At 41.0% G+C, this 24,728-nt stretch overlaps 2 protein-coding genes across 4 annotated transcripts in view; one reads left to right on the top strand and one right to left on the bottom strand.

Moving 5' to 3' along the window:
• Positions 1 to 19,710, top strand: part of LOC307260127 (focal adhesion kinase 1-like) — a 55,718-nt gene extending 36,008 nt beyond the window's left edge. For 2 of the 3 annotated variants that reach the window (XM_080040269.1, XM_080040270.1), the window contains exons 23-33: positions 2,857 to 2,968; positions 8,159 to 8,236; positions 8,480 to 8,662; positions 9,028 to 9,153; positions 11,325 to 11,387; positions 13,625 to 13,664; positions 14,772 to 14,875; positions 16,026 to 16,181; positions 16,760 to 16,840; positions 17,176 to 17,261; positions 17,546 to 19,710. In XM_080040269.1, the coding sequence (XP_079896395.1) occupies positions 2,857 to 2,968; positions 8,159 to 8,236; positions 8,480 to 8,662; positions 9,028 to 9,153; positions 11,325 to 11,387; positions 13,625 to 13,664; positions 14,772 to 14,875; positions 16,026 to 16,181; positions 16,760 to 16,840; positions 17,176 to 17,261; positions 17,546 to 17,672 (1,156 nt within the window). In that variant the 3' untranslated portion in view covers positions 17,673 to 19,710. The remainder of the gene's footprint in view (positions 1 to 2,856; positions 2,969 to 8,158; positions 8,237 to 8,479; positions 8,663 to 9,027; positions 9,154 to 11,324; positions 11,388 to 13,624; positions 13,665 to 14,771; positions 14,876 to 16,025; positions 16,182 to 16,759; positions 16,841 to 17,175; positions 17,262 to 17,545) is intronic. The other variant, XM_080040271.1, reaches the window with a different exon arrangement.
• Positions 19,711 to 19,730: 20 nt separating this feature from the next.
• Positions 19,731 to 22,375, bottom strand: LOC307260128 (uncharacterized protein). Its single transcript, XM_080040272.1, has 3 exons — positions 22,278 to 22,375; positions 21,215 to 21,331; positions 19,731 to 20,362 (listed from the first exon to the last, which is right to left on the bottom strand). The coding sequence occupies exons 1-3, from the start codon at positions 22,318 to 22,320 to the stop codon at positions 20,148 to 20,150; spliced, it is 375 nt and encodes a 124-aa protein (XP_079896398.1). The 5' UTR covers positions 22,321 to 22,375; the 3' UTR covers positions 19,731 to 20,147.
• Between the last annotated feature and the right edge of the window lie 2,353 nt (positions 22,376 to 24,728).

Below are 24,728 nucleotides of genomic sequence, written 5' to 3' on the forward strand. Positions count from 1 at the left end.
CTGGCCGGCTTTTATATCATAATATCAATTATAGGTTTATCCTGCCAAATATGCAGCTCTCAGCTACTACTACAGTTTTCCTAGACGATGGAACAACGTGTGTGTGTGTGTGTGTGTGTGTGTGTGTGTGTGTGTGTGTGTGTGTGTGTGTGTGTGTGTGTGTGTGTGTGTGTGTGTGTGTGTGTGTGTGTGTGTGTGTGTGTGTGTGTGTGTGTGTGTGTGTGTGTGTGTGTGTGTGTGTGTGTGTGTGTGTGTGTGTTTACACAGTGGGCAGCTGCCAGGAGCTACAGTTTTCCAAAGAACAGAGAGAGAGAGAGAAAATTAAGGCAAGGGAAGGAAACGTGCAAGCAGAAACTACTGCAGCTCTGTACTCCCATGGTTAAAGCTAGCACACTAAGGCTCCTAATTCTCAGATCATCTCATCCTGACTGCAACGTGCGTGTTCAGAAGGATTGTAGAGTTACGTTACAACAGAGTTATATTTGAGTCATCATGTCTGGAGTCTAGTGGGCTTTATCCTTTTAGTGCTGCTGCTTGGATCTTTTGCTGTTATTCAGTAGCGCATCAGTACGGAAGTGCCACCATTTGAGAGGCTACGTTGTTCTCCTGGACTAAGAAGGTGCCATTTGATTAGCCGGTTTCTAAGGTAAAGTATGGTCTCTTCAGGCTTTGTGAATGTTGTGGCTTCAGCCTATGATGGAGTGATTAGTTTCTTTTTCTTTTACACAACCTTAACCTTTGCTCATGTGTTCAAGTGTGGTGCAGTCAGTGGATGCTACAGCATTAATGGGTGCAGTCCATTAAGTATGCCTTTGAAACATAATTCATTGTTGTTTGTGTGAGCGTCCTCAACTGTGATAGTCGGGGAGAAAATAGTTTCTTTGCATTTCCTACTTAAAGAATAGTTCTTCCTAAAACAACATCCACAAACTCGTCTTTTCGTTGAAACAGTTTTGGGTTTCATTTCACAATTGCGAAGAATCTTTCTACAGTTCAAACATGTTAAGAGTTCAGGTTATTTTTTAGCAGTGACAATACCTTGCTGTCGTTCTCCAAGATCATTCTTGCATTAATCCATCTGCTGGTCAGATGACATGATTGTGTTGTGTTGTGGATATTTATGTGTGAACATGCCTTAGTGACAGTTTTAGCCAGACATGTATGTTTGAAAAAAGCAGATGCCGCGGTGGGTTTCACTTCAGATCTCAGTGCACATGAACCCAGATACAAAAATCTTGCTGCTCTGTTACCATCGGTAGCGGTCGCACCGGGCAGCTCTCAGGTGAGAAGTACTTGAGAGTAAAGCTGGGTGTTGCTGAAAAGTCCAAGATTGTTCCACCTGAGTAAATAAAGGAAACAGGCCTTGTTATTCCAGGTGGGGATGTGGGGGGGGGAGGAGAGAGTCTGTGTTGATGCTGCACTGCCAGGTGCTGAAGTTATTGCCATCACACATATTCATACATGAAGTAATTTACCGTGAAACTGTGAGCAAATGGTTGGCAGAATACTGACGAATGACCGTATTTGGATCAACTGCTTTTGACCTGGCTATTTTTAACAGACAATTAAAATGCTGTCAAAAATAATGAAAAATAAGGTATTTACATTATTTTTGCGAAAGATTGTGTTTATTTCATTAATGGGTGACTTCATTTGTTCTACTCGTAGGATTAATACAGATCAGCAACAAAAGCTAGAACTTTTTCTTCAATCAGGAACTTTAGGACTAAATGTGAAACACAGCTACAGGATTTGAGGGAGAGAAAAAAGCTGATATTGTTGTACAAATGTGTGTGAATGTGTTGTGATGGAAAAGAAGGACAAGGGCTCACAGGAGAGTGACTTTGACAGGTGCAAGGACACTCACACACTCTCAGACACACGCACACACACACACACACACACACACACACACACACACACACACACACACACACACACATTGCAGAAGACAGCAGAACAGGAGGGAATAGTGTTACTAGAAATAGCTCTAACCCTTGTTGAGGTAGGGAGAGTAGAAAGGGTCTGGGATGGTGTGTGTGTCTTGGATTGTTGAACCATTCAGTTCTGTGGAGCTGTCCACTCCTTAGCAGCAGCTCCTTCCTCTGGGAAATCTGGGTTTCGATTTAGCGGCATTTTTTCCCAGGGAACAGGTCAGTATGGATAATTTTAGCCAGTAAATTCAGCGTGGTATCTTTGGCAAAATAAGAACTTGAAATGTTGGCTTTTGGGGCGTGGGACATTGCTTTGCCTCCAAGCGATTACGTTTTTTCTGAAGCAAAAAAAATTACCCAAAAGATTTATTGCGCTCTTGCCGCAACAGTTTTTTCCCGGCACAGCAAATAGATGGAATCAGTAGTTGGTGTGAAAATACATTGAAGGGTAAAAGATGAAAGATTACCTTTGATTGGATATTTGAACTAAATATTGACAGGCTTAAATGATTTTTTATACATTTTACTGTTTGGCAGTGGGTTTAAATACTTTCCCAGCAGGAGGTAGAAAACCACTTAAGCTGACAGTTGTCTTTCATAAGGAGGACTTTTCAAAAGGAGCCACATTGGGATAAGGATAAGACAAATATCTCTTATGTTGCTGGTTCATTTCAGTCATTATTCACTTTCTACCATGAAGTTCCTGTAATAACTCAATTGCTGTATTTAATGCCATTTGTGCATTTGTTATTGAAATGCTGACAGACAACATTGTTATCTGAGATATGATCCTTTTTTATCATCTATCCCTGTTCACTTTGCAGTTCTGGAATAAATTAGACAACCATTCAGCAAAAATAAATAAAAATACCAGCATTCTTTTTTGTATGACATCATCTTGTTATTTTGTCCTGGCTTCCAGCACTATATTAGAGGAGGAGAAGTTACAGCAGAAGGAGAGGAACAGGATGGAGATGAGGAGACAGGTCACGGTTTCTTGGGACTCTGGAGGGTCTGACGAAGCACCACCTAAAGTAAGGCACTACTACACCACACGTGTATCTGTTTGTCTCTCTGTGTGTGTGTCTCCGTGTGTTTGTGTGTGTGTGACTATGTTAGTGTGTGTGTACGAGAGGTGTAAGAGATGTGTCTGTTTGCATTGAGACATCTTGATTATGAAGTCTCTTAAAGTTCCAGATTACAGCCTCTCTGATATGCTGTCATGTGGATTTGTCATATTTCCTATAGTTCATGCAGGATTTAAGCTTATTGTAGTCATTGCTGAAGTCAGTTGTCAAGTGAATTCTTCACACTTACAGTAGAGACTCAAGTTCATGTGATATTTTTGTTTGAGTTCTTGAACCCAGGTCAACTCGATTGTCAGGGGCTTTTAGCTATGGCCCATATTATATGAAAAAAGGCAAATATATTTTTTCTTTTAATATGTCAGTATAAGAATCACCCTGTAGGATTGATATTACACTATAGTAGATTAGAACAAAGGAAACGTACTGGGTTTGTTTACTGTATAAACATCCGCCCTTAACCAACTCTTTTAAACGTGCCATGAAGAAATATAAACCAAAAAGAAACTGCTACAATAGTTGTGATTAGAAAGAAAATCATATACACTGCTTCCTCCAAATGTGTAAACAAGGAGAATTGTTCTTTTTGCATCCATAAACCCCCTTCCCCACTCCCACCTCCACTTGTGCCATCCCACCTCACAGCTTGTTGCCCCAGCTGCTGGCTGCCTCACCCACACTTACTGCCCCCATGCCCCTGCTGTTAGCATCTGTTAACTGCTTCTTTTGGTAAACTAAAGCCATGTGTCTTGAACAGTAGTTCATAAGATTGAGATATTTAACTTTTTTAAACCTTTAGTGATGCATTTGTCTTTTCCCTAATCAAAATGTGGTTGCAGGTATCAGTGAATGCTGCATTTGTTCAATTAAATAAATGAAACAGTTTTCATTTGTGTTTGAAAACCATCTGGTCCTCAGAAACACAAAGTCTTTGCATGGCTTTGGTCTTTATTTCTGTCTGTGCTCCGGCTCACCCCTGTCTCTCTCTCACCTGCCTACTACTACTTCTCTTTGATCCCTTTTTATTTCCATTTGTCCCTCCTCTGCCTTTGTCTTTCTGTTTGCAGCCCAGCCGTCGTCCCTCCCTGCAGCCCACCACCTTCAGTCCGGACTGTCTTTCTGCTCCTTCCTCTCACCACCATTGCCATCCCAACCAGCCCTTTGCCTCACAGCTTTCACTCTGCCTTGGAAACCCTCATCCTTCGTCTCCCTGCACCTCTTCTCACCTTCTCGCTCCTCCACTCCACTCATCTCCTCTGCAATTTCCCCATCACTTCTCCTCTTCTCCCAATCCTCAGTCTCAATCACTTCCTTTTCCAAACACTTCTCAATACAATCGCTCTTTCTCTCAGCACAACACCAGGTCCAATCCTGACTCTAATGCTCACCACAGTGTGTCCCTACAGTCTCAATCAAACTTCTATCCTCCACCTCACACCAGGTCAGACAGCTTGTCCAATGGCAGCTGGCCCCGCCAGACAAATCCTCTCACTAACGGCCACCTGCTCCATTCATCCCAACCAAAGTCAAACGACACACACTGTCATCCCTGGCCCTTCTCCCCACTCCTCTCCCAGTCCAGTCCAAACCTTAACTCTCTGCCCTGCAGCATGTCCGCAGCTTGTCCCCACACCCTCCAAAACATCCAGTCCAAGTCCAATTCTAATCTGTTGCCCAGCTTTCATCGTGGCTGCCAAACTAATCCCAGTGCCCCATTACAACCTGAGGCTGACCCCATGCACCAGCACCCTGCTGGGAGGCCCCCACTGGCCTCTCTGGCCCCCCTCACTCTCCCACACACAGAGAGAGTCCTCTCTGTACCCTCTGCCTGTACTCTGACCCCCAATGAACCCCATACACACAATCGAATGCCAAGCCTCCCTGTAACTACTCATTCACTTGTTCCTGTCCACTGCTGTGAACGACCCATGTCCAGACCCTTGAAGGCAGGTGGTGAACTGTTTAACTGTACTTAAAATTTAAACAGTTTTTAATTTAACTAAAATAAAACGGTGTGCTTTTATCAAAACAAGTTGCAACATTCGGATTGTGGCCCATTTGATGAGTGTCAGGCGTCTTGCACCAAAAATAACATTGTGTTGAATTTTGATCTATTTAGCCTCCAGGCAGTGGATACATTTCTGTCTTGGTTGTATAGGTTTTGTTGAACATTAGTATTGAAAATGTTCGCTCTAACTTAAAGAAATTGATTTAGAGGAACTGACACCAAAGCTCATTTTCATCTTTTAAGATAGGAAGTTTTTGCATTTTAAATATTTGTATTTTATGATATATGCATCTTAAGAAAGAAAGAAACAAAAGACATTATTTTGTGGTTCAAAAAAAACAATGTTACAACATTTTTGATACGGGGCTTTAGTTTTATGTAAGCCCCTTTTGAAACAATAATTATAACTGAGTGCTGTGATGTTTGTGATCGTCAATTAACATGTTAACAACGCTTTGCCTGCTGCCATGCTTTATCTAGGTCTGACCAGCCTTTGAATGTCCTCTGTCGGGATTGAATGTGGTCACAGATGTACAGTATGTGTTTGCATCCCACACTGTGTTGATGGGACCTCAGATTATTGCAACTATTTCCAGCCTGTTCAGGATGCCTCTCATATTTTCTGAAATCCACTGGCTAACAGACTACATCTAACGCACGTGGACTTAAACACGGATTCCATATAACAGGATAATCTGATATTCACAAAAGAACAAATCCTCTGGTTAATTTTAACTTGAAAGTCAGATGGTTTGGAAACGGATGGCCCGGGGTCCACAACTAATACTGCTCTCAAAGTATAGTACAAAGTATAATTCGTAATGTAATACTATGGGTCTGCATTTTTGGTCTGAAGCTTGTAAGAATGTGTGAAGCTATAAATACATAAAGAGCTAGGAAAAATCTGTCTCTGCTTAAGGCTGTTAACAGAGTTGGCTCTCTTGTCACCTTGGCCTAGCTGCTGGGTGCTGGCCTGTAGAGCTTGTTTTGGTAGGTGACTGTGTTTTCAGACTTCCTGCTGAGCTGTAACATCAGTTTACCTCCCACATACCCCTAAGTATTTAATACATGTTTACAAAGAGAGTAGTTTGCTTAAAGACGCACACTTTAATGTAAAATCAAGTAATGCTCCTTACAATCAGAAACAAGTGTGGTCCTTGTGAGAAGTTAGTGATGGAAACATGTCAGAAATACATTCTTCTATAGGATAAGACTTACCATCAGTCCATCTGCATCAAATCAAGACTTAACAGCAATGGTTCAGTCCTGTAGAATGTTTCTGTGAGACATTCCTGTTACTGAACGTTCTGTTTTTCCTGCACTCTGACCCTGATGGTGTTAGTTGTTATGTGTCTGTGTGGGAGTCAATGATTTGTGCCCCAGAGTGATACATGTAGTAAGAAGAAAATCTTTAATTACACTGTGCTACTCAACATTCCTCAAATTCTTCATGAAGTTATACCACGGCTCTTCATGCTAATAACAGGGGGATGTGTCTCTCAACAACAAGTTAATTTAAAAAAGACCCCCAATTAGTGTGTATAAAATGCGCTGCCATAAAATAGCTGAATTTTCAAATAACACAATCTTCTGAAATGCTAAAGGTAATGTCGGAGACATGAACATTCATTGACATGATGTATTGTCCATGTTTCAGACTTGTTTCTCTTGACAACCCAACACCATCTTTTGCTAACAGCAGATGCGAAGCTCCTCAATAATGCAGGCTGCAGCTAACTATTTGAACATGTCTTTTTAAGAAAATTGCAGGTTCTCTTCGAGGGGGACCCCACACAGAGTTATAGAAAAAGCAGAAAGAGCTGTGATGCTCATTGCCTGCATTTGGCATACATGTCTGAAATGCTTCAGCTTATTTCCTTTGCTAGTAGATGGCGCACATTGGCACATCCACAGCTGTGAACTGGAGGTGCTGTTACTCCTTGTGTCTGTAGGTGGCCCTGCAGTTGGCTGTTAGAGGCTGGGCGTATTTTTTTATATTTAGTTGGTCATATATTCTTAGATTCAAATATCCATCCAAAAGTCTCCTGATAGTCCAATAGACCAATAGACCAATATCCGTCTTACAATCTTCCCCTTCCAGTCTGTCTGTCTGTCGTCGATTTATTTATCTTTCTACTTTTAAAATGGGTATTCCCAAGAAACCTCCCCTTTTCACGGATTAACTACCACAGGGCTGTGAATCTGTCAAGAATGTAATTGTGTTCTAGTTGAGGAACCTTATGTCCTTCCATGTGTGAGCATGTTCACGACACGCTGAGGGTCTCCCTCTCTCTGTGCGCCTGTCTGAGAGTTTTGAAGCTCCTGTTTGTCTCGTCATCAGTTTCTTTGTCTTGTCTCCCTCAATCCTTTCTGTCTTTCTTTGCTGTCTGTCTCCCTCCCTGTGTGTCTGTCTTGCTGTCGGAGGTGTGGTCCAGAGAAAGCTACTATGAGAGACTGTGGAAGGTAGAGGTTACAACACTGTTGTGCTAGAAAATTAGTTCGGTGTCAGAGAAGATTAAATTGTTAAGAAAAAAGGTTTTCAACGGCTTCATCTAAACAAATCACCAGAAAATAGAGAAAACTGGGCTGTGTGTTCACCAAGCACTTCTGTTTTCAGCTACTGGTGCCCAGCAAAGGGATAGGATAGAGACACGCAGCATCTTCTTATTTTCTTACAAATAAGAAAAAGGGTAGTGCTTTAAAGAGAGGTCTTTGGTGAACGTGCAGCCACAACACTTTATTTACAAACACCTGCATCACATCTAACAATGGATTCTGCTTGTCGATAGTTCCTGACTGTGAAATAGTTCAAGCAGTTTTCCACAGGTCTTGATGTTTGTATTATATAGTAGTTGGTTGTTGCCAGTTTCAACTAACAGCTTGCTTGATTTGCAGCCCAGTGGGTGCTCCCTGTTTTGATTGACAGCTAACTCAGCCACACAAACAGCTCCCAGGGGTTTGTGTGTTGATTGTCTGAATGACTTGTTATCCTGTTTCCTAATGTTCAGTTTTGGAGAAAGATCAACAAACATTTAAACTGTGTTTTTTTCCCCCACTCTGTCTTTCTATTTCTCAACCTCTATTCGTCTCTTCACCTCTCTCTCTCTCTCTCTCTCTCTCTCTGTCTGTAGCCTAGTCGACCAGGCTATCCCAGTCCTCGCTCAAGTGAAGGATTTTATCCCAGTTCCCAGCATCCTGGACACTACCAGGTAAGTCGTATAACTTGAAGTAGGGGTTTTGAGTTGCAGTAAGGAAAGACAATTGTTTTTTAAGATGGAGGGTCATATTGACTTGAAATGCATTCAAAAAAGTTATACAAATATGAAAACTAAAAATATTGAAAGAGAAATTAAAAAGGTAAAAACAGAACTAGTTATAAAATAGTTAGAGTAACATTCAAAGGCTGATAACAACAGACTAACAGTGTATATTTTCTCTCCTCCCTGGCTCAGATGGCAGGGTACCCTGGCCCTCACACCCTCCCCTCTGTGCCCAGCGCCCTGTACCCCCCACAGGCGGCGATGCTGGACACGCACCACGCGCACACACATCCCCGCCATCACGTGCACACACACTCACAGCACCTTCCCCAGCCACATGGACACGACATGGTACTGTGGGGTTCTGCCATGGAGGTAGGAGACCAGTTTTCACTCTCGCAACCACACACACACACACACACACACACATGTCAGGATTGTGAAAAAGTACAGTCCACAAATTTGCTCGACTGTCCAAATACTTAATTGGTACAAATCAAGGGCCCATCGCCACTCATTATTTTTTTGTGTGTGTCTCCATCATCTGAGTTCAGCCTCTCATCAGTCTGGTGTATGTGTCTGTCTGTCCTTTGTGTGTGTGTGGGTGCACGTTTCCTTTCATCTGTGAACATATGCGTGTCTCTCTGTTGGGGTGCACCTCTGTTGCTATGCTTGTCCATTGTTGCCTGGTTGTGTGTGTGTGTGTGTGTGTGTGTGTGTGTGTGTGTGTGTGTGTGTAGGACAGGGCAGTAGACACGCAGCAGTGTGTAGGCCAGCAGTGCCTGTTAATGGAGGAACAGCTGATGATACAACAACAGCAGATGGAGGAAGACCAGAGGTGGCTGGAGCAGGAGGAAAGGCTGCTGGTAACACACACAGCGAATGCACCGTGAAACACACTCACAGACACAGTTAATGCACACATACACAAATTAATGAGGATTTAACCATGTATTTAACTTTGCTGCTTGTTGAAAACATTCTATTGGATTGTCACAGGGAAATACATAATTGTTTTGCTGACATACTGTATTTTTTCAAGTTAAATATCAGCCCACTGTAAATTATTGGTGTTACTTTAGATCAAAATGACGTCCAGTTTAATCCTCACATGAGTAGAATATAGAGAAAAGGCGACATTTTATAGACCTGGGTCCCTTCATTGTGTGATGTTGTTGTGCATGGTGCAGTGTGTTATTGCTACCTGGCTGTAACGTTAAGCTTTCTTGCTAAGTTGCCGTCTTTTCAGTTGTGGTGTTTGGGTTTGTTTTTTGTTTTAATGCATGTTGTTGTGTTTTTTGTAAATGTGTTAATGGACTCTCGAGAAATCACCTCCTCTTCATCTTCAACATCTTTTTCATGAATTAGATGCAAAGGCAGAATACTGTCAAGTACGGTAAAGCACAGCGTCTCTAAATCTCATGAGCTCTCATAGGAGCTGGTGTGAAAAATGTTGCACCTTACAGTGAGAGTAACCGACAGAAAGATGGGGTTGACAGTTTTTATGTAGGATACATATTTCTGTGAACGGATTATCCGGGTACTGGGCTTTCTGTTTTTTTTTTCTCAAGAATTTTTTGTGTGATTGAGTGAGTCTCAAGGCAGGTGTGGCCTATGTGAATTCCATGCTAATGATAGGCTTAGAGAATCTGACAGCCCAGTTGACAGTCCTGTCTTTGACCCACAACCACTAACTGACAACACGCAAGTTTACTGAAAAGCTTGTGTGTGTGTGTGTGTGTGTGTGTGTGTGTGTGTGTGTGTGTGTGTGTGTGTGTGTGTGTGTGTGCGTGTGCGCTGTTTTTTCTAACACTGTCACTTCAGGGAGGGACGATAGAGCACGAAAGAAAGGGGAGGAGGTATGGAGATTGGTTTAAGAGAAATGAGTAGACGTGCTCACACACTGACGGCTCGTTGGCAGCGTGCTCCATCCCTCCTCCTCCTCCTCCTCCCTTTCCCTGTTTTCGTGCGTCAGTCAGATATAAGTGTGCGAGAGGCAGGAAGCTGAAGTTTAATCTGAATTCTTGTCTTGTCGAAACTGCTGGCACAGAGGAGGATACAGGCTGCTACTACTACACACAGACAGGCAGCACAGGAAAATACCCAGTCACAGAAGCAGTGAGAGAGACAGAGAGAGAGTGAGAGAGAGAGAGCAAGAGAGAGAGAGACAAATGCACTAAGATCAGCAACAGATAGCAACACAGACACAAAACTTCAAACAACTCGGACACAAACGCTTCATCAGATAACTTTGATGAACTCAAAGGCAATGCTGGTCTTCAAGTCCTGTCTTGGAAAACTGGTAGGCAACAATGGGTGTGAGGAAGAGAAAGAGAGTGGTGGCTTGTGGGATGGTATGGCTAGTTGTGTGTGAGTTTGTGTGCAGGTGTATAGTGTGTGTGCGCTTTTACTTTGGCTTTGTTTGTAGGTGTTTTCAGGGCTGCACTGCGTCTCAAAAGTTGTGCTTGAGTTGGCAACGTTTTTTTGTCTGTTAGAGGAAATGTCCTGCAATTTTCAAACTTGCAGCTCTCGTACAGTGTGTGCCTTTTTATTTAATGCCTCGAGCGGGGAGAGAGTTTGTTTTTTGTGTGTGAGCTGCACCGCTTGGTTCACCTATTCAGTTCCCAATTTACATAATTATTGTTTGATTTAGTCTCTTGCTCTCTTCACTTTCATCTTGGTTGGAACACAAGGGAACTGTCACTCATTTATCAATAACAGAGTGCCTCATTGTTCCTGAAATGCCTGTGTATGGAACTTCTCTGATGGCTAAAAAAATATTTAAAAAAAATTGTGTTAAGTGACACAAGTTTGCACCAGGAATGAAAATCTTAATACTTGTAAACTCACAAATAGAAAAGCATTGTGACTCACTGTTAATTGAAAAAGAAATTTTTTTACACAACTCTAAATACAGAACTGTTCATTTGTCTCTGTGAATCTCACATTCTAACTTAGGAATCTCGCCCTAAACTTAAATGCGGTTGATTTATGGATTGGAGATTTTTTATATCTGTGTTTATTTGTGTGTGTTTAGAAACCAGACTCCCGAAGTTCTAGAGGGAGTCTAGACAGAGAAGAAGGTGGACTCCAACCAGCCGTAAGTTTCTTTTCTTCTTTTATTTACCAACAGCTTCATTTCTGCCTCCATTCTATTCACTGTTGTTCTGTGTTATTTGTGACAACAACACTGGTACACAGAAATACATTTTTACAAGAGAGAATGGAACTGTTCTGAGTGAACTGTACCTCACATAGCTGCTCTTTAATCTCCACTGTCAAAATCATGACCATTTGTCACTCCCACCTCATATTTTTCTGAACTGTTTGTGTTTTTGAGAGAGAAGGATGTCTGATAGAGACAAACGCTGCACATACTGTTCGGGGCTCGCTGCCATTGGCTGCGGCTTGTTTTTGTTTTGATTGGAGCTGACGGGATTGATCTAGGGGACAGGAAGTGACCTGTTGGGGTCAGCAACGAGCGGTCAATGGATTCCCACATCACCAGTTATTAATAGAAAACTGTTTTGCGAGATAAACAAGTAGCCATCTTTGCTGATAGTCTGTAGTTTAAATATGCTCTGCTCAAGCCTGTCCATCAGTGGTTAAACACTTTAGAGTCATAAAAAGCACCATTAGAGGAACACATGGTGGATCAGGTCTCACAGAAAGCTGTGGGCCTGCAGCTGCAACCAAAAGTATGTGTGTCTCACACACTTTACCAGGACGTTGTGTTCAACACGTTTGCCAGTGTTGTCCGCCTGTAAAGTATAGGATAAATTACGCCACATGAGTTTAAACAATTAGTACTTAGTTAAAAAGATGAATTAATTGGCTAAATGTTTTCTTGAAGTGAGGATTACGGTAGCTGCTTTTTTGTCTTATGTCATAGAAAACTGACCAACTGTTCTACTGTGGGCAATTCCAGCTACTTGAAACATCACCTTTGGTTTTGGGAAAGTGATTTTTTTTCTAAACCCGTTATTGATTTGCAGACTGATTGTTTAGTCGAATTCATCCGCAGTTAAATCAACAATGAATTACTATTCTTATTCAATTAGCTTCTGCCCTAGTCACATGAATGTGCATTCTCTTGGCTTTCACATTAGTGATCACTTAAGAGAGTTAACCACACCTTCTTTTTTTAAATGGAGTGCTTTGGTGTAACTCTGAAATGATTTCCGATCCCTGATGCACATTTTCACTTTGAATAACAGAACACTGCCTTTTATACGGTTGAAAACCTCTGACTTGTATAACACAGCACAGGAAGCTGAAGGTAACTTTATCACTTTTTTTCCTTTTTTATGAAGACTAGAAACTGGAGTTGAGTTTCTTCCCCTGAAAAATAAAATTATGTTGTTTAGGGCAACTTTAGTGTGTAACTTCATCCCAAGGTTGGGATCTCAAAAGCTGTATGTTGATGTCTATTATGTTCTTGATGCCAGCAAAAGTAAGTTGTTGTAGCAGTTTGAAGTTGCCAGATATTTCTGTCTCTGTAATTCTTCTCTTACAGTCTCCTCCTCCCATTTGAATGGCTGTGGTTTGTGGTGGAAAAATCTCCCCTGGTTTGTGTGTGTGTGTGTGTGTGTGTGTGTGTGTGTGTGTGTGTGTGTGTGTGTGTGTGTGTGTGTGTGTGTGTGTGTGTGTGTGTGTGTGTGTGTGTGTGTGTGTGTGTGTGTGTGTGTGTGTGTGTGTGTGTGTGTGTGTGTGTGTGTGTGTGTGTGTGTGTGTGTGTGTGTGTGTGTGTGTGTGTGTGTGACTGTGACTGTGACTGTGAGTGTGGCTCTAGTAGATTATTTTTGGGTGTCGTGGTTGTCAGACCACAACACTCCAATGGCACAGAGACATTCAAAGCCCCAAGAAAGATTCAATAATACAACAAAGGAAATATGTTACTTGCTTGGCAACACTGGAGAGATTTGTGGTATCGTCTTATCCTCACAACAATGAAATCATAAAGACATGCTGCATGATTTTGAAAGTGTAGCTCAAACAAAAGGAACACTTTTATTTCATTCTTTTTTGTTATCCCTCTGTAGGCAGACAGAGTATTTTTGTTAACGTAAGTAACAGAGTGCTAGACCACACGCCACAGAAAACAGAAACAGCTCCTCGAGCAAAGACAACTGAATTTGCTTTGTTGAACAGGAACACAAGAACAAATTAAGATGTGGCGTTGTGTTACAACACAAATAAGTGGAATTCTATGCATTTGTAAAATCCAACTTGTGTTTTTTTTACTGTGAAATTCAAATTTCCTCAGAGAGCTTCTTATTATGTGTGTGACTGAGCACTTCCTAACCCAATGTTTTGTTGTTGTCATTGTTTTTGCAGACAGGAAACCAGCATATATACCAACCCGTCGGAAAACCAGGTAATAGGCAGGCCTATAACTGTCTGTGTCTTACACTATTCCTTTTTCCCCGCGTACGTGCGTGTGTCAGTACCTTCTTCCACAGTCTGTTGCCACAATATGACGATCTGATTATGAACTCCGCAGCCTGTTGGTCGTCTAGCATGTGAACCAACCTGTGTTGATATGGACTCATGCAGCATGTCGAGCTCTATTATGTTGTGTGCACATAGCGTGAATATACCCGGCCTGTAAGTGCTGAATGCATAGAAAAATTAAAAGCATTCAGCTTGAACTAGTTTCACATTTTGAAGATTTTTAAGGGCAACTTGCATTTATTTTTATACATTTACTGTACTTAAACACATTTTCATCATCAAAATATTTATATTGATCGGGGATACAGCTGAAATAATTATTCTATTAATCAATAGATATTTCATCAGCAACCATCTTGATTGTTTAATCAAGAGAAAATGACAAATATCCACTTTACAGCATCTTAAGGGTAGAGTCAGCGATTCTGGAGAATGTGTTGTCTAAATCCCTTTTTGTCAAAATCAATGAATATCTCCTCATGATCCGCTACCTGTCCTTACCGTGTGTGTGCACTGAAATGTAATTCCAGCATATACACACAGTCTAGGCTCTGTAAACTGGTCTGTAAATAAATGGGGTTGTATAGCTAGCAACATGCCCATTTATAGAGCCTAGGTTGTGTATCAACACCGGATTGTTTTTTTCAGCGCACACACAGTATGGGCAGGTAGCAAATCCGGAGAAGATATCCACTCATTTTCTCAACAAGCTTTCTCCAGAATTAGTGACTCCACCTTTAAATGTGAAGTTTTTTTTCCCAGTTTTCTGTAGGTTGTATATTTTTTTATTTAATATATTTTTAAAGTCATTATCATGGACTCTCAAAACTTGTAATTTTTATTATTTATTTAACTTTTTTGACATCTCATAGACTATACAATGAACCTATTAATCATGAACAATATTATTTAATGTGAACTGTCACTGAGAGCTGCTGAGGGACTAAAGTACAATGTGTATAGCACTTGAATGAGGCTGTAAAACTGTGAGAATAAATCATGTGTCCCCTTTTTCTGTTGTTTTCTGCAGAGCATGCTGCTCCTCCAAAGAAACCCCCTCGACCCGGGGCCCAGAGCCAAGTGGGCAGTCTGGCCTGTTTGAATACTGTAGACAGTTACAACGACGGAGTCAAGGTACACACACATGCATACATTAACGCACGCACACGCACTCATGCAGTAATACACAAACCCTGAAGAAAAATACTTCCTACCAAACATACATAGACACATACAAATATAAAAAAACACTGAAGAATATACTGAATCAACTTACAAGAACAGCACATAGACAAGAATACTTTAACTAAATATACAGGAAGCATGTTTTTCGATTGGTAGATCGTAACATTTTCCTTTTCTCTCCTTTGGCTGCTCCCTTCTCTCCCTCCTCTCCCTCCTCTGCACTCTGCCTAACTGTTGACCCCTAGCCCTGGCGGGTAAGCGGCACACCGTCTGTGTGTGTTCACTGTGTGTCTTGTTAGTTGATCGCACGTAGATTCATTCGATCTCTTCTTCCATTAGTTCTCTGATTTTGCTGTCCAGCAAATCAATTTTGTGTAGATATCAGTCAGATTTCCCATTTCTACTGCCTTTTTCTCATCTAAACTAAAATCCAAATTATATAGGTGTTTTTTTCTTATAATTCTAGTAATTAACACTCTATCAGACTACAATTATTATGCACCTGTCATACAGTTTTCTGGGATTAAAAACTCTTACTTAAATCTTAGATCAGGTGGGTTTGTCTTTATTTTCTGAATATGATCAGATGATATGAGTTATCATCTGATCGTTTCTCTGCTGCTCTTTTTTCCTCATCTTGGAGTGATTTTGATTAAATTGTACCAATGTGTTACTGCCATCTAGTGGCCAAAATAAAGATAATAAAAAATACTTATAACCTACTTCATTCATTCCTTCAGTCACTCGCATAAACTTTAATCTCTCTATTGACCTGTTTGACAGTTTGTCTTTGCAGTTGAGGTCTCTCCTCTTCAACTCATTCTATTTCAGTATTTAAAAAGCAATTGTGTGACATTTCTACCTCCCACATTTTTATAGATTTATGTATCTCTATAATCACACAGGATCTGTCAACTATCAACTGTTGTTGACAGATCCTGTTGAAGCGATTATTATTAGAATATTTAGATATTCAAAACGCTTTGTGTTTTTCATCAACATCGTTTCTATGCATTGCTCCTTCTCATACCCCAGTCCTCACACAGACTTCATTCAGTCAGCCTGTCGCTCATTACTGTTTTGTGCTCTGGTGGTTCAGCTGCAGCCCCAAGAGATAAGCCCGCCCCCCACCGCCAACCTGGACCGCTCCAACGACAAGGTGTACGAGAACGTGACGGGATTGGTCAAAGCCGTGATCGAGATGTCCAGCAAGATCCAACCGGCTCCTCCAGAGGAATACGTGCCCATGGTCAAGGTAACCCTAGCAGACACTGTGACATGTGTATCTCACTCCATCAGAGACTCTGTGAATTCTCTGGTTATCTCTTAAGCAGCAAACCCTAACTTTAAAACTTGAAAGTAATGCGAAGATGAGTGCTTTTCAGTTCACACAGTTATATGTTATTCTCCCTTGACCACTATGACATCCTGTTTCAATTACCATAAATTATATGAATTTTGATACTTCCGATTAATAATTTGGGATAATGTGTTAATCAGCCTCCACAGGTCTGACCCTTTGAACCTCACTAAATGTTGATTTTAATTGTGGGGATTTAGTCATTCAAGTCTCCACTTCGGCTTACCCTCTTTAAAATTAAGATTTTATTTTATTCCTACACACTGGTTATCTCCATCTGTTTTTGAAAAAATGTTTTGTTTAAAATCTAATTTGTGTGTTTTCTAAATCACCTTTTTCAAACAATATTTTTATTTTATGAACCTGAAGTCTTTCATTTAAAACTATATAAATTAATTACGTAGTTTTCTCTCTTCTGAGTATAATTTTGAATCTATTTTGAGTAAAAAAAAGTGTGTGTCTGTGTGTTTCAGGATGTGGGTCTGGCTCTGAGGACATTGTTGGCCACAGTGGATGAGACTCTGCCACAACTCCCAGCCAGTACACACAGAGAGGTAATGACACATACATAAAGTGTGTGTGTGTGTGTGTGTGTGTGTGTGTGTGTGTGTGTGTGTGTGTGTGTGTGTGTGTGTGTGTGTGTGTGTGTGTGTGTGTGTGTGTGTGTGTGTGTGTGTGTGTGTGTGTGTGTGTGTGTGTGTGTGTGTGTGTGTGTGTGTGTGTGTGTGTGTGTGTGTGTGTGTGTTTATTATCCATCTTGATTTAGAATGGAAACAAATGTTCTTATTATTTTGATTAAGTATATATATAATAACACTAGCGATCACACATTTGCTCCAGAGTTGGTTAGAATCAGATTGATATTTAACGCTCTGTTTTTCTTCAACAGATTGAGATGGCACAGAAACTGCTGAACTCTGACCTGGCAGAGTTGATTGGGAAGATGAAGTTAGCCCAACAATATGTGATGACCAGGTAGGTTCAAACATGTATTCAGTCAATCACTGGGCTTATAATTCCAATGGAAGACCGTATATGATTAAAGAAAGTAAAAAATATACAAATTTTTTCAGTGTTTGCAAAAATTTCAAAACTGTAACATGTATCATACAAATACCAATGGTATGAGCTGTCTGCCACAGTGGCTTTCTTGATGTCGTCACTGGGGGGCGCCAAAGTCAGTGATTTTAAAACTGCACAAATAGTGGCTTTAATGTTGTAGTACTCATCTCATTGTGCATATTTTCGCTGTGTCCTAGTCTCCAGCAGGATTACAAGAAGCAGATGTTGACGGCGGCTCACGCTCTTGCAGTTGACGCCAAGAACCTGCTGGATGTCATCGACCAATCACGGCTCAAGATGATGGCCCAGTCCCGCCCACACTAGCCCCACGACCCAACAGGATGCGCTGTTGCTATTTGTGAGACCCACATTATTTTTACGGTAACTGTTAGCAGCTGTGGACTAAAAGACTCCTGGATAAGTGACGTCAATCATGTCATGTGAGAGTTGTCAAAACTGACTGCTTTGCATTACAAGGAGAAAACTACAGGCTGTGACATCCAGACAACAGGCTGTGAAGAATCATTAGATGTTGAAGTCAGGTCCTCTGGGTTTAACCTCCCCACCACTGTGACTTTCCTAACAGCAAAAACACTTCCTGAATCAGGGACTTGGCAGCTTCGCTCTCTCTGAATTGAAATAAAAAGGCGAAAGGAGGAAGAAGCAGGAAAGAAGAAGATTTTTAAAACCAAAGGTCTGGATTCTTCTGGTCCCCGTTTTAAAATCCTCTGACAGAATTACTATAATGGGGATGATTGGATCTGGTTCTGTTGACATCATGTGGATTAGGATTATGAGGAATACAACTTTCAAGCAAAGCCTGATCGGACTGCTTTTGTTTTTGCAACATATCTGCATGAAACCTCACCTGTGAGAATGGACATATAGACGTCAGCCAGCAGCCATGTCAGTACATTTGTTGATACTGTATGTTTTTTTGACCCCCCCCCCTCCCTCCCTCGGATGTGAACCTTCTCCTCACTTGAAATACCTCCACACTACCCTGGGGTCTTTTGGAACGGGCAGATCAAAGCAGATGTGTCACGTGCGGTGCTTTGAGGCCCCCCCCCCCCCCCCTCCATCACTCCTCCCGTATCTCTCTTCCATCAACTCCTGTCTTCCCTCCGTCTCAATAGGGTTTAATTTATAGACTTTGCAGAGGAGGAGAGACGGAGGGGGAGACGGGACAAACGTTACAAATCTTGAGGACAGTCTAGCGCCGGTCTGCTGCCTGGAAAAAAAGACGCACTATCCTACTCTCTCCCTCTCAATTTCTCTCACTTCTTCCCCACTCCTTCCTGAAGTCTTCCCCGGCTCCTCTCTAAGCAGGTTTTTAAAGACTCCAAATGTGAAGAATCCAACTCGCACTCAATTTAGTCTACTCTTTATTTTATCTGCTGGCTCCATGTTTTTTCTGTTGTTTTTCAGCAGTCACACTATTCTTCCTCTACACTGACATTTAATCCCAGCATTGACTCTGGTGGAGAAAAAAAAACTGAAAGTGGATTGAGGATTCAGTCTCAGTGACTAGTTACTTCCTATTGGTCTAGGAGAAAGAGGGGGACATCATGTCCAGGACTGGTCATCATTTCTGTGAGGACAGTGTCTTTCTTTCTCCTCACCCACGATCCCAAAAAAGTGTTGAGTCTGTCCACATATAAGACTGGTGTCACCCCCTTTCACTGTCCCCTCTCCTGCTGGTGTGTCACAAAGTGAATTTACCGGTGACACAAACAAACAAACCTCAATCCTGGAACCTTTGTGCTTTGAGTCCCAGTTGTCCGTCAGGTGTAACTCTTTAGATATGTTCCCTCTTAACAACAGGGAACACAAACACACACATGGAATGTGGAGCCACATGACTGGAACTCGTCTCGCAGACACAAAACACCGAACTGAAAACACAGCAGATCACACGTGTCTTTGTTAATATCGACCCCACATGGAGTATGACATACTGCTATATAAAATATACTGGTGTCTGTACTGGTATAGCATGATATACTGGTATGGAGAAGAGCATATTTGCACAGCACTCACACACACACAAATAAAAACTACTTTTTTAACCCTATTTTACCCAGATTAGATTTTCATGTTCAGCCAGCAATGACACTATCAAGTATCTGGGTTTTCTAGGGATAAAAAAGAAAGTAAAAAAAACACAACACAAAAAACAATCTATTTTATCTTCTTGTTGTTGCGTAAATCTGCTCATGTTGGTATATTGTAAGCTATACTGGTGTGTGTCACTGGTGAATTGTACAGAAGTCGTACTAGTAAACACTGGTTTTTATTTTGTCTTCTGGGCTAAACCGGCCCTTCTTGTCAGATAGGAGGGAAAAAACAATGAAATAAAATAATGACGAAATCGAAATCAGGTTGTCATTGATTGCGATTTATTTAAAGGCACAACATTTCAGTGTTTTATGGCTCCTTTATCCAAAATGAATACACTCCTTGCTATTTAGTTTTAAAACATCCAGAACACAGAATGGCACTTCTCCTTCCAAGTACATTGATCCGTGAGCTACATCAGTATTGACATCAAACCCGCTCACTTTAATACAGAATTACACAGACCTGAGACCACTGTAAAACCTTAATTTGTCCTTTCAGTGTTGTAAGTCTTTAAGTGACAAAAGAAAAAGGGACTTAAGTGATTTTAGTCGTCCGGCTCTGTGTCAGAGCTGAACAGTCCTTACATGATACAATACATTGCATAGATCCTGAAACATTCATTCCATCACTTTAGTAGAGCAGCAGTGTGACTGGTAACCTTGGTTTATCCTGCTGGCCTCAGTGCGACAGCAGCAAGAACATCAGGCCTGCACTCAGAATCATCAGTGCCTTGTGTATGTGAACCGACTCGGCTCCACTGAAGTTACACAAGTCGAAAGTGTTGCAGCAGTTGACGATGTTTCCGTTTCCATTTGCGTCAGTTGAGGCGGATGCGGCAGCTCCGGAGCATGTGGCCATGCTAGCGCACTGTTTCACTATGGCTTTCCCTAAGCCTGAACAACACAAACACACACACACAGATTAGGGTATTGGAGTGACTTGTTTTTGATGGAAATCCTATGTTTTTGCTACATTTTTAAGAGGCGTGTGAAATTAACAACTGAGCTCACTGGACAGGACCTACGCTTCTTTTCAATAATCAAACCAGAGCTATTTCTATAAAGTCGCTTTAGTGCCACATTAAAGGGATAGTTCAGTATTTTTAAAGTAGGGTTATATGGCTATTTTATGCATAATTATAGTGTTACCTAATGGAGATGGCGGTCAGTACAGTCAATATAAGGAGTTTGAGGGAAATGCAGATGTAGCAGAAGTCAGCCTTGTATTGTTGGAGAGAGGGGCCAGAAGATGAATGTTTTTTCTCCACATATATAAATTCTTGCCTAAAAAAAAAAAATATCCGTTCAATTGTACGCTAAACTGAGATTTTTTCCACAGCCTAAATTTGCCCCCAGACCGCCGTTCAGTTGTATCAACTCCTCGATTAAGAGCTACTGCAAATTATAAGACAAAAATCTCAGTTTAGCATACAATTGAACGGATTTTTAGGTTAGCATGTATTTGTGGAGAGAAAAAAACGTTTTTCTTCTGGCCCCCTCTGCAACAATAGAAGGCTGACTTCTGCTACAGCTGCCTACACCTCCCCTGCATTGACCGCCATCTCCATATGGTAACAGACTAACTATGCTTAAGTAGCCTACCCAATACAACCCCACTTCAAAAATACTGAACTATCCCTTTAATAATCAGTGAGACAGTTTTATAGAAAAAGCTGAACCCCTACAAAATCTAAGGCTCTTTTAGATTCTCCACTAGGGTTTTTAATATTGTGTATTCATTGTCACCTAAGATGTCGACGGCCGTCATGCACGTGTCCTGTGTAGTCGGACATTCCCTCTGATTCTGGTTGCATTCTTCATTGGTGCTCGAGCTAGAGCACACATAGCACGCCAGTGGCAGCGCTACAGGCACCAGCAACAGGGCAGAGATGTAGGATTAGAGGTCACATTAAAAAACATTTCTATGAAATAAAAGTAGTAGGCCTATGATCACATATTTCTGAGAATGACCCACACAAGATGCACACAGTGTTGTTCCCTCTCCAACAATGTAAGCATTGTGAAACAAATCAGGCTCCTGACTGTCTGCTCCTTAATCAAAATCAACAAAGCCCAAAATTAAAATGCCAAATATGTTTAAATATATGTTTAAACCTTGGCTTCCCGGGGCTTAATAAATATGTTCCGACTATGGAGTAAGAAAATTATACCTTTTATAACGCACTATAAAAATTCACCCGAAATAGAAATGTGGATACTCCCAAAGACATTGTCATTGTCTAAACTTGTCAAGCTTGCTTCTTTTAATTATAAAGAGGAGCGCTGCATACTTTCCCTCCCATTCACTGTTCATTGTTTGCTGTCTTATATCATCCAGCTGATTCTCACAATGTGTTAGACGGGAGTCTTCCAAGGTGAATGGTATAACAAACTGCGTGCAATGACGGAGGGAAACCCAAAGGCATATTAATCCTTTCAATATTCTGGATTCATATTCTGTTATTATGAGGAACCAGTTGGTCCAACCTTAAGCAGGTCTGTTTACTTTTTACCACCTCTGGGTGTGAAATTAAAAGTGTTTCATTTAGTTCCAACTTTCATTTCACAGCAACAGGTCTTAAAAGTTAGGTATCAGGTTCAGAAGGCTCAATGTATCTCAATCAGAGCTATAAAAAAAAGACCGACTTTTCCCATTTTTTTCTGGTGTTTTATCAACTCTGAAGTCTGGATCCCAAACAGGATTCCCACACACACTTGTGTATTTAACCCCTAACCCTGGTTCCTTTAAAGGAAGCCCCCTGACCCTTTGACCTATACGGTTAGAGGAGACTGAGGTGAACTAACATACCTGTCGAGACGAGAAGCGAGAGGATTGCGAGTCTGAACAGCATCTTCAAAACAGTCTGTTCACCACCTGTCGTCAAACCTGGTGTGCCCGACTCTCTCTGTGTGGTTTCTCTTGTTTGTTTTACAGAAGCACAACAGTCCCACCCACATCGTGAGCCACCAACATGGCATGAGTGTGAAAGCATCTTGTATATCTTGTCTAGTCGTTCTGGTGTGCGTGTGCATGGACAGGACATTCCTAGATCTTACCATGGTTTCACAGAAACTTGCAATTTCATTTATCTCCGGGTAATCACAGAGTTAAAACTAGCCATTAACTGAGAAACAGTCTGTGTTTCTGCACCATAGACATAATAAAGGATGTCCTTTATTATGTCTATGGTCTGCACTGCATGCTCAGCAAACATGTAATATGTTGTAGTCATTAGGTTCAGCTCAACCTGTGCTGCAGGATGTCTCCTTTTCTTTAGTCAAGAGGCAACTCCTACTTCTAGGGAGATACTTCTTCTAACAACACTCTATGCAGGCAGTGTGCAGTGAGGGAGAAAGTACAGAAATAATAAAAACGGGATTAAAGTGTAAACATTAAAGCATGTGACAGCGTGAACCAACCTAAAAAGAATCATCACCTGAATTTGAAGCTCCCCTCAGCTTTAGAGTGAGTTTCAGCTCATTATCTGAAAGTTGTCTGGCATACAAACTGTAGGCCTACTGTTTTGGTACCAAAGTCATGACATCACATCAGAGCTAGTCTCTGTGACTTAGTGCAATCTGTCATTCCACATTGTTGTCATCAGTCTCTCTGAAAAATGTAAGCACCAACTGGTGAACAAAGTGGAGCAGCTGAAGATCCTGATACTTTCCTCAAAAGTTGGTGGAGACACATATTATATTGGACTTGGATCCATCAGGTGGACAGAAAAAAAATGACTCCTAATTGATTATATTCTTCTTCCCATGACTTTTACCTCCTAACAACACAAAAAGAGTCCTTTTTTAAAATCTTGTTACCTAAACCAAACTTACTCTACCTGAGGATCAACATCAACACAACCCGTCCTGAATAATAGTGGAAACCATTGTGATCCCAGTCACTGTCAATTAAAGACAACCAGCAGCATTATGTAATTTGTTTCATTTCACCAGATGACTTGTGGTTTTTTTAGACTGTTTATTACTTGAAGTACTGGGGCAAACACGTCATCCTTATATCTGTCATAGCATCTGAGGAATGCACCAGCGCACACACAGGACACACCTAGCACACCAACCACACATGATCAACCCAATTTAATTTTTATATATTTTCTGTCAGTTGAAATGTATTATACATCTGAACCCTAATGGGACCCGGTGAGGATATTTTTCACTCCTTAAGTATCAAGATAACCAAAACACACAGACACACTCTCTCGCACACACACACACACACTCTCACGCACACACTAGCGCACAAACCAAAGTATGAAACTCACTTAATAGAAACCAGTCAAACAGTTTCCATAATTACCAATCTGCTGTCTATGTTGATTTGGGTCCTGATTGCAAGGGTTGGTAGACACACCCAAAAGACACATCCACATCGATTCGCACATATAAACACTAGCAGATTTCTACAAGATAAATCTTAAGCAAGTTAAATTTTTATTTAATTTTTCAATTTTTTTTAAATCAACAAGCGGGGTTGCTCAAACAATACAACAAATTCAATAATATTTAAAAATTCACACAAAGTTTGTAAATCATTCTCTAGCTCAAGCAGTTCAGCCAGCAATGAAGCAGAATAAGGGCAGAGAACAGAGCAATAAAAGCACAATAAAAAGCATGGTACTATTTGGATCATTCATTCAGGGTTCTGTGTTTATGTTTTCCCTGGATGAATGTTTCTTCTACCATATGTGATGAATGGAAGGGAACAGATTGATTATTTTACTAAGCGGCTCTATGTTGTCAGTCAAAATGCATTGCAGGAATTTCATACATACATGCAGTCAGGGTATTTGAAGTAATGGGTCAACTTGCGGGCCATGGTTTAGACTCTCTTTTTAAATGTTAACATTGCGCCTTTTAAAAACAATCGCATGAAAAATGTATGTAATACATGAATACCAAATGAAACGATGACATCTTAAAGAGACTTACATTATATCTATCTAAAATTACATCGGGATGAATAGAAGAGTATAAAGTGCTTTATGTTGCTGGTCTGCAACCCTTCAGGACCTGCCTGTTTATCATTACACTCTAGTGTTGCAAAGCCATGCTTGTTAAAACCACATTACATAACTTTAAATGCAAGTCATGCCTGCAATGTTTCCAAAGAAACCAAATGAGATGTGGTATCATTGTGGAATAATTTTCATTGGATTTTATTGTGCTACCACACCAATTGTGTTATCTCAAATTCGAAATTTTCAGTTTCCATAATTGTAAAGCTGCATGTGGCTTCAGA

Source organism: Ammodytes marinus (genome assembly GCF_949987685.1).
Source record: "Ammodytes marinus genome assembly, chromosome: 13".
Taxonomy (NCBI): Eukaryota; Metazoa; Chordata; class Actinopteri; order Uranoscopiformes; family Ammodytidae; genus Ammodytes; species Ammodytes marinus.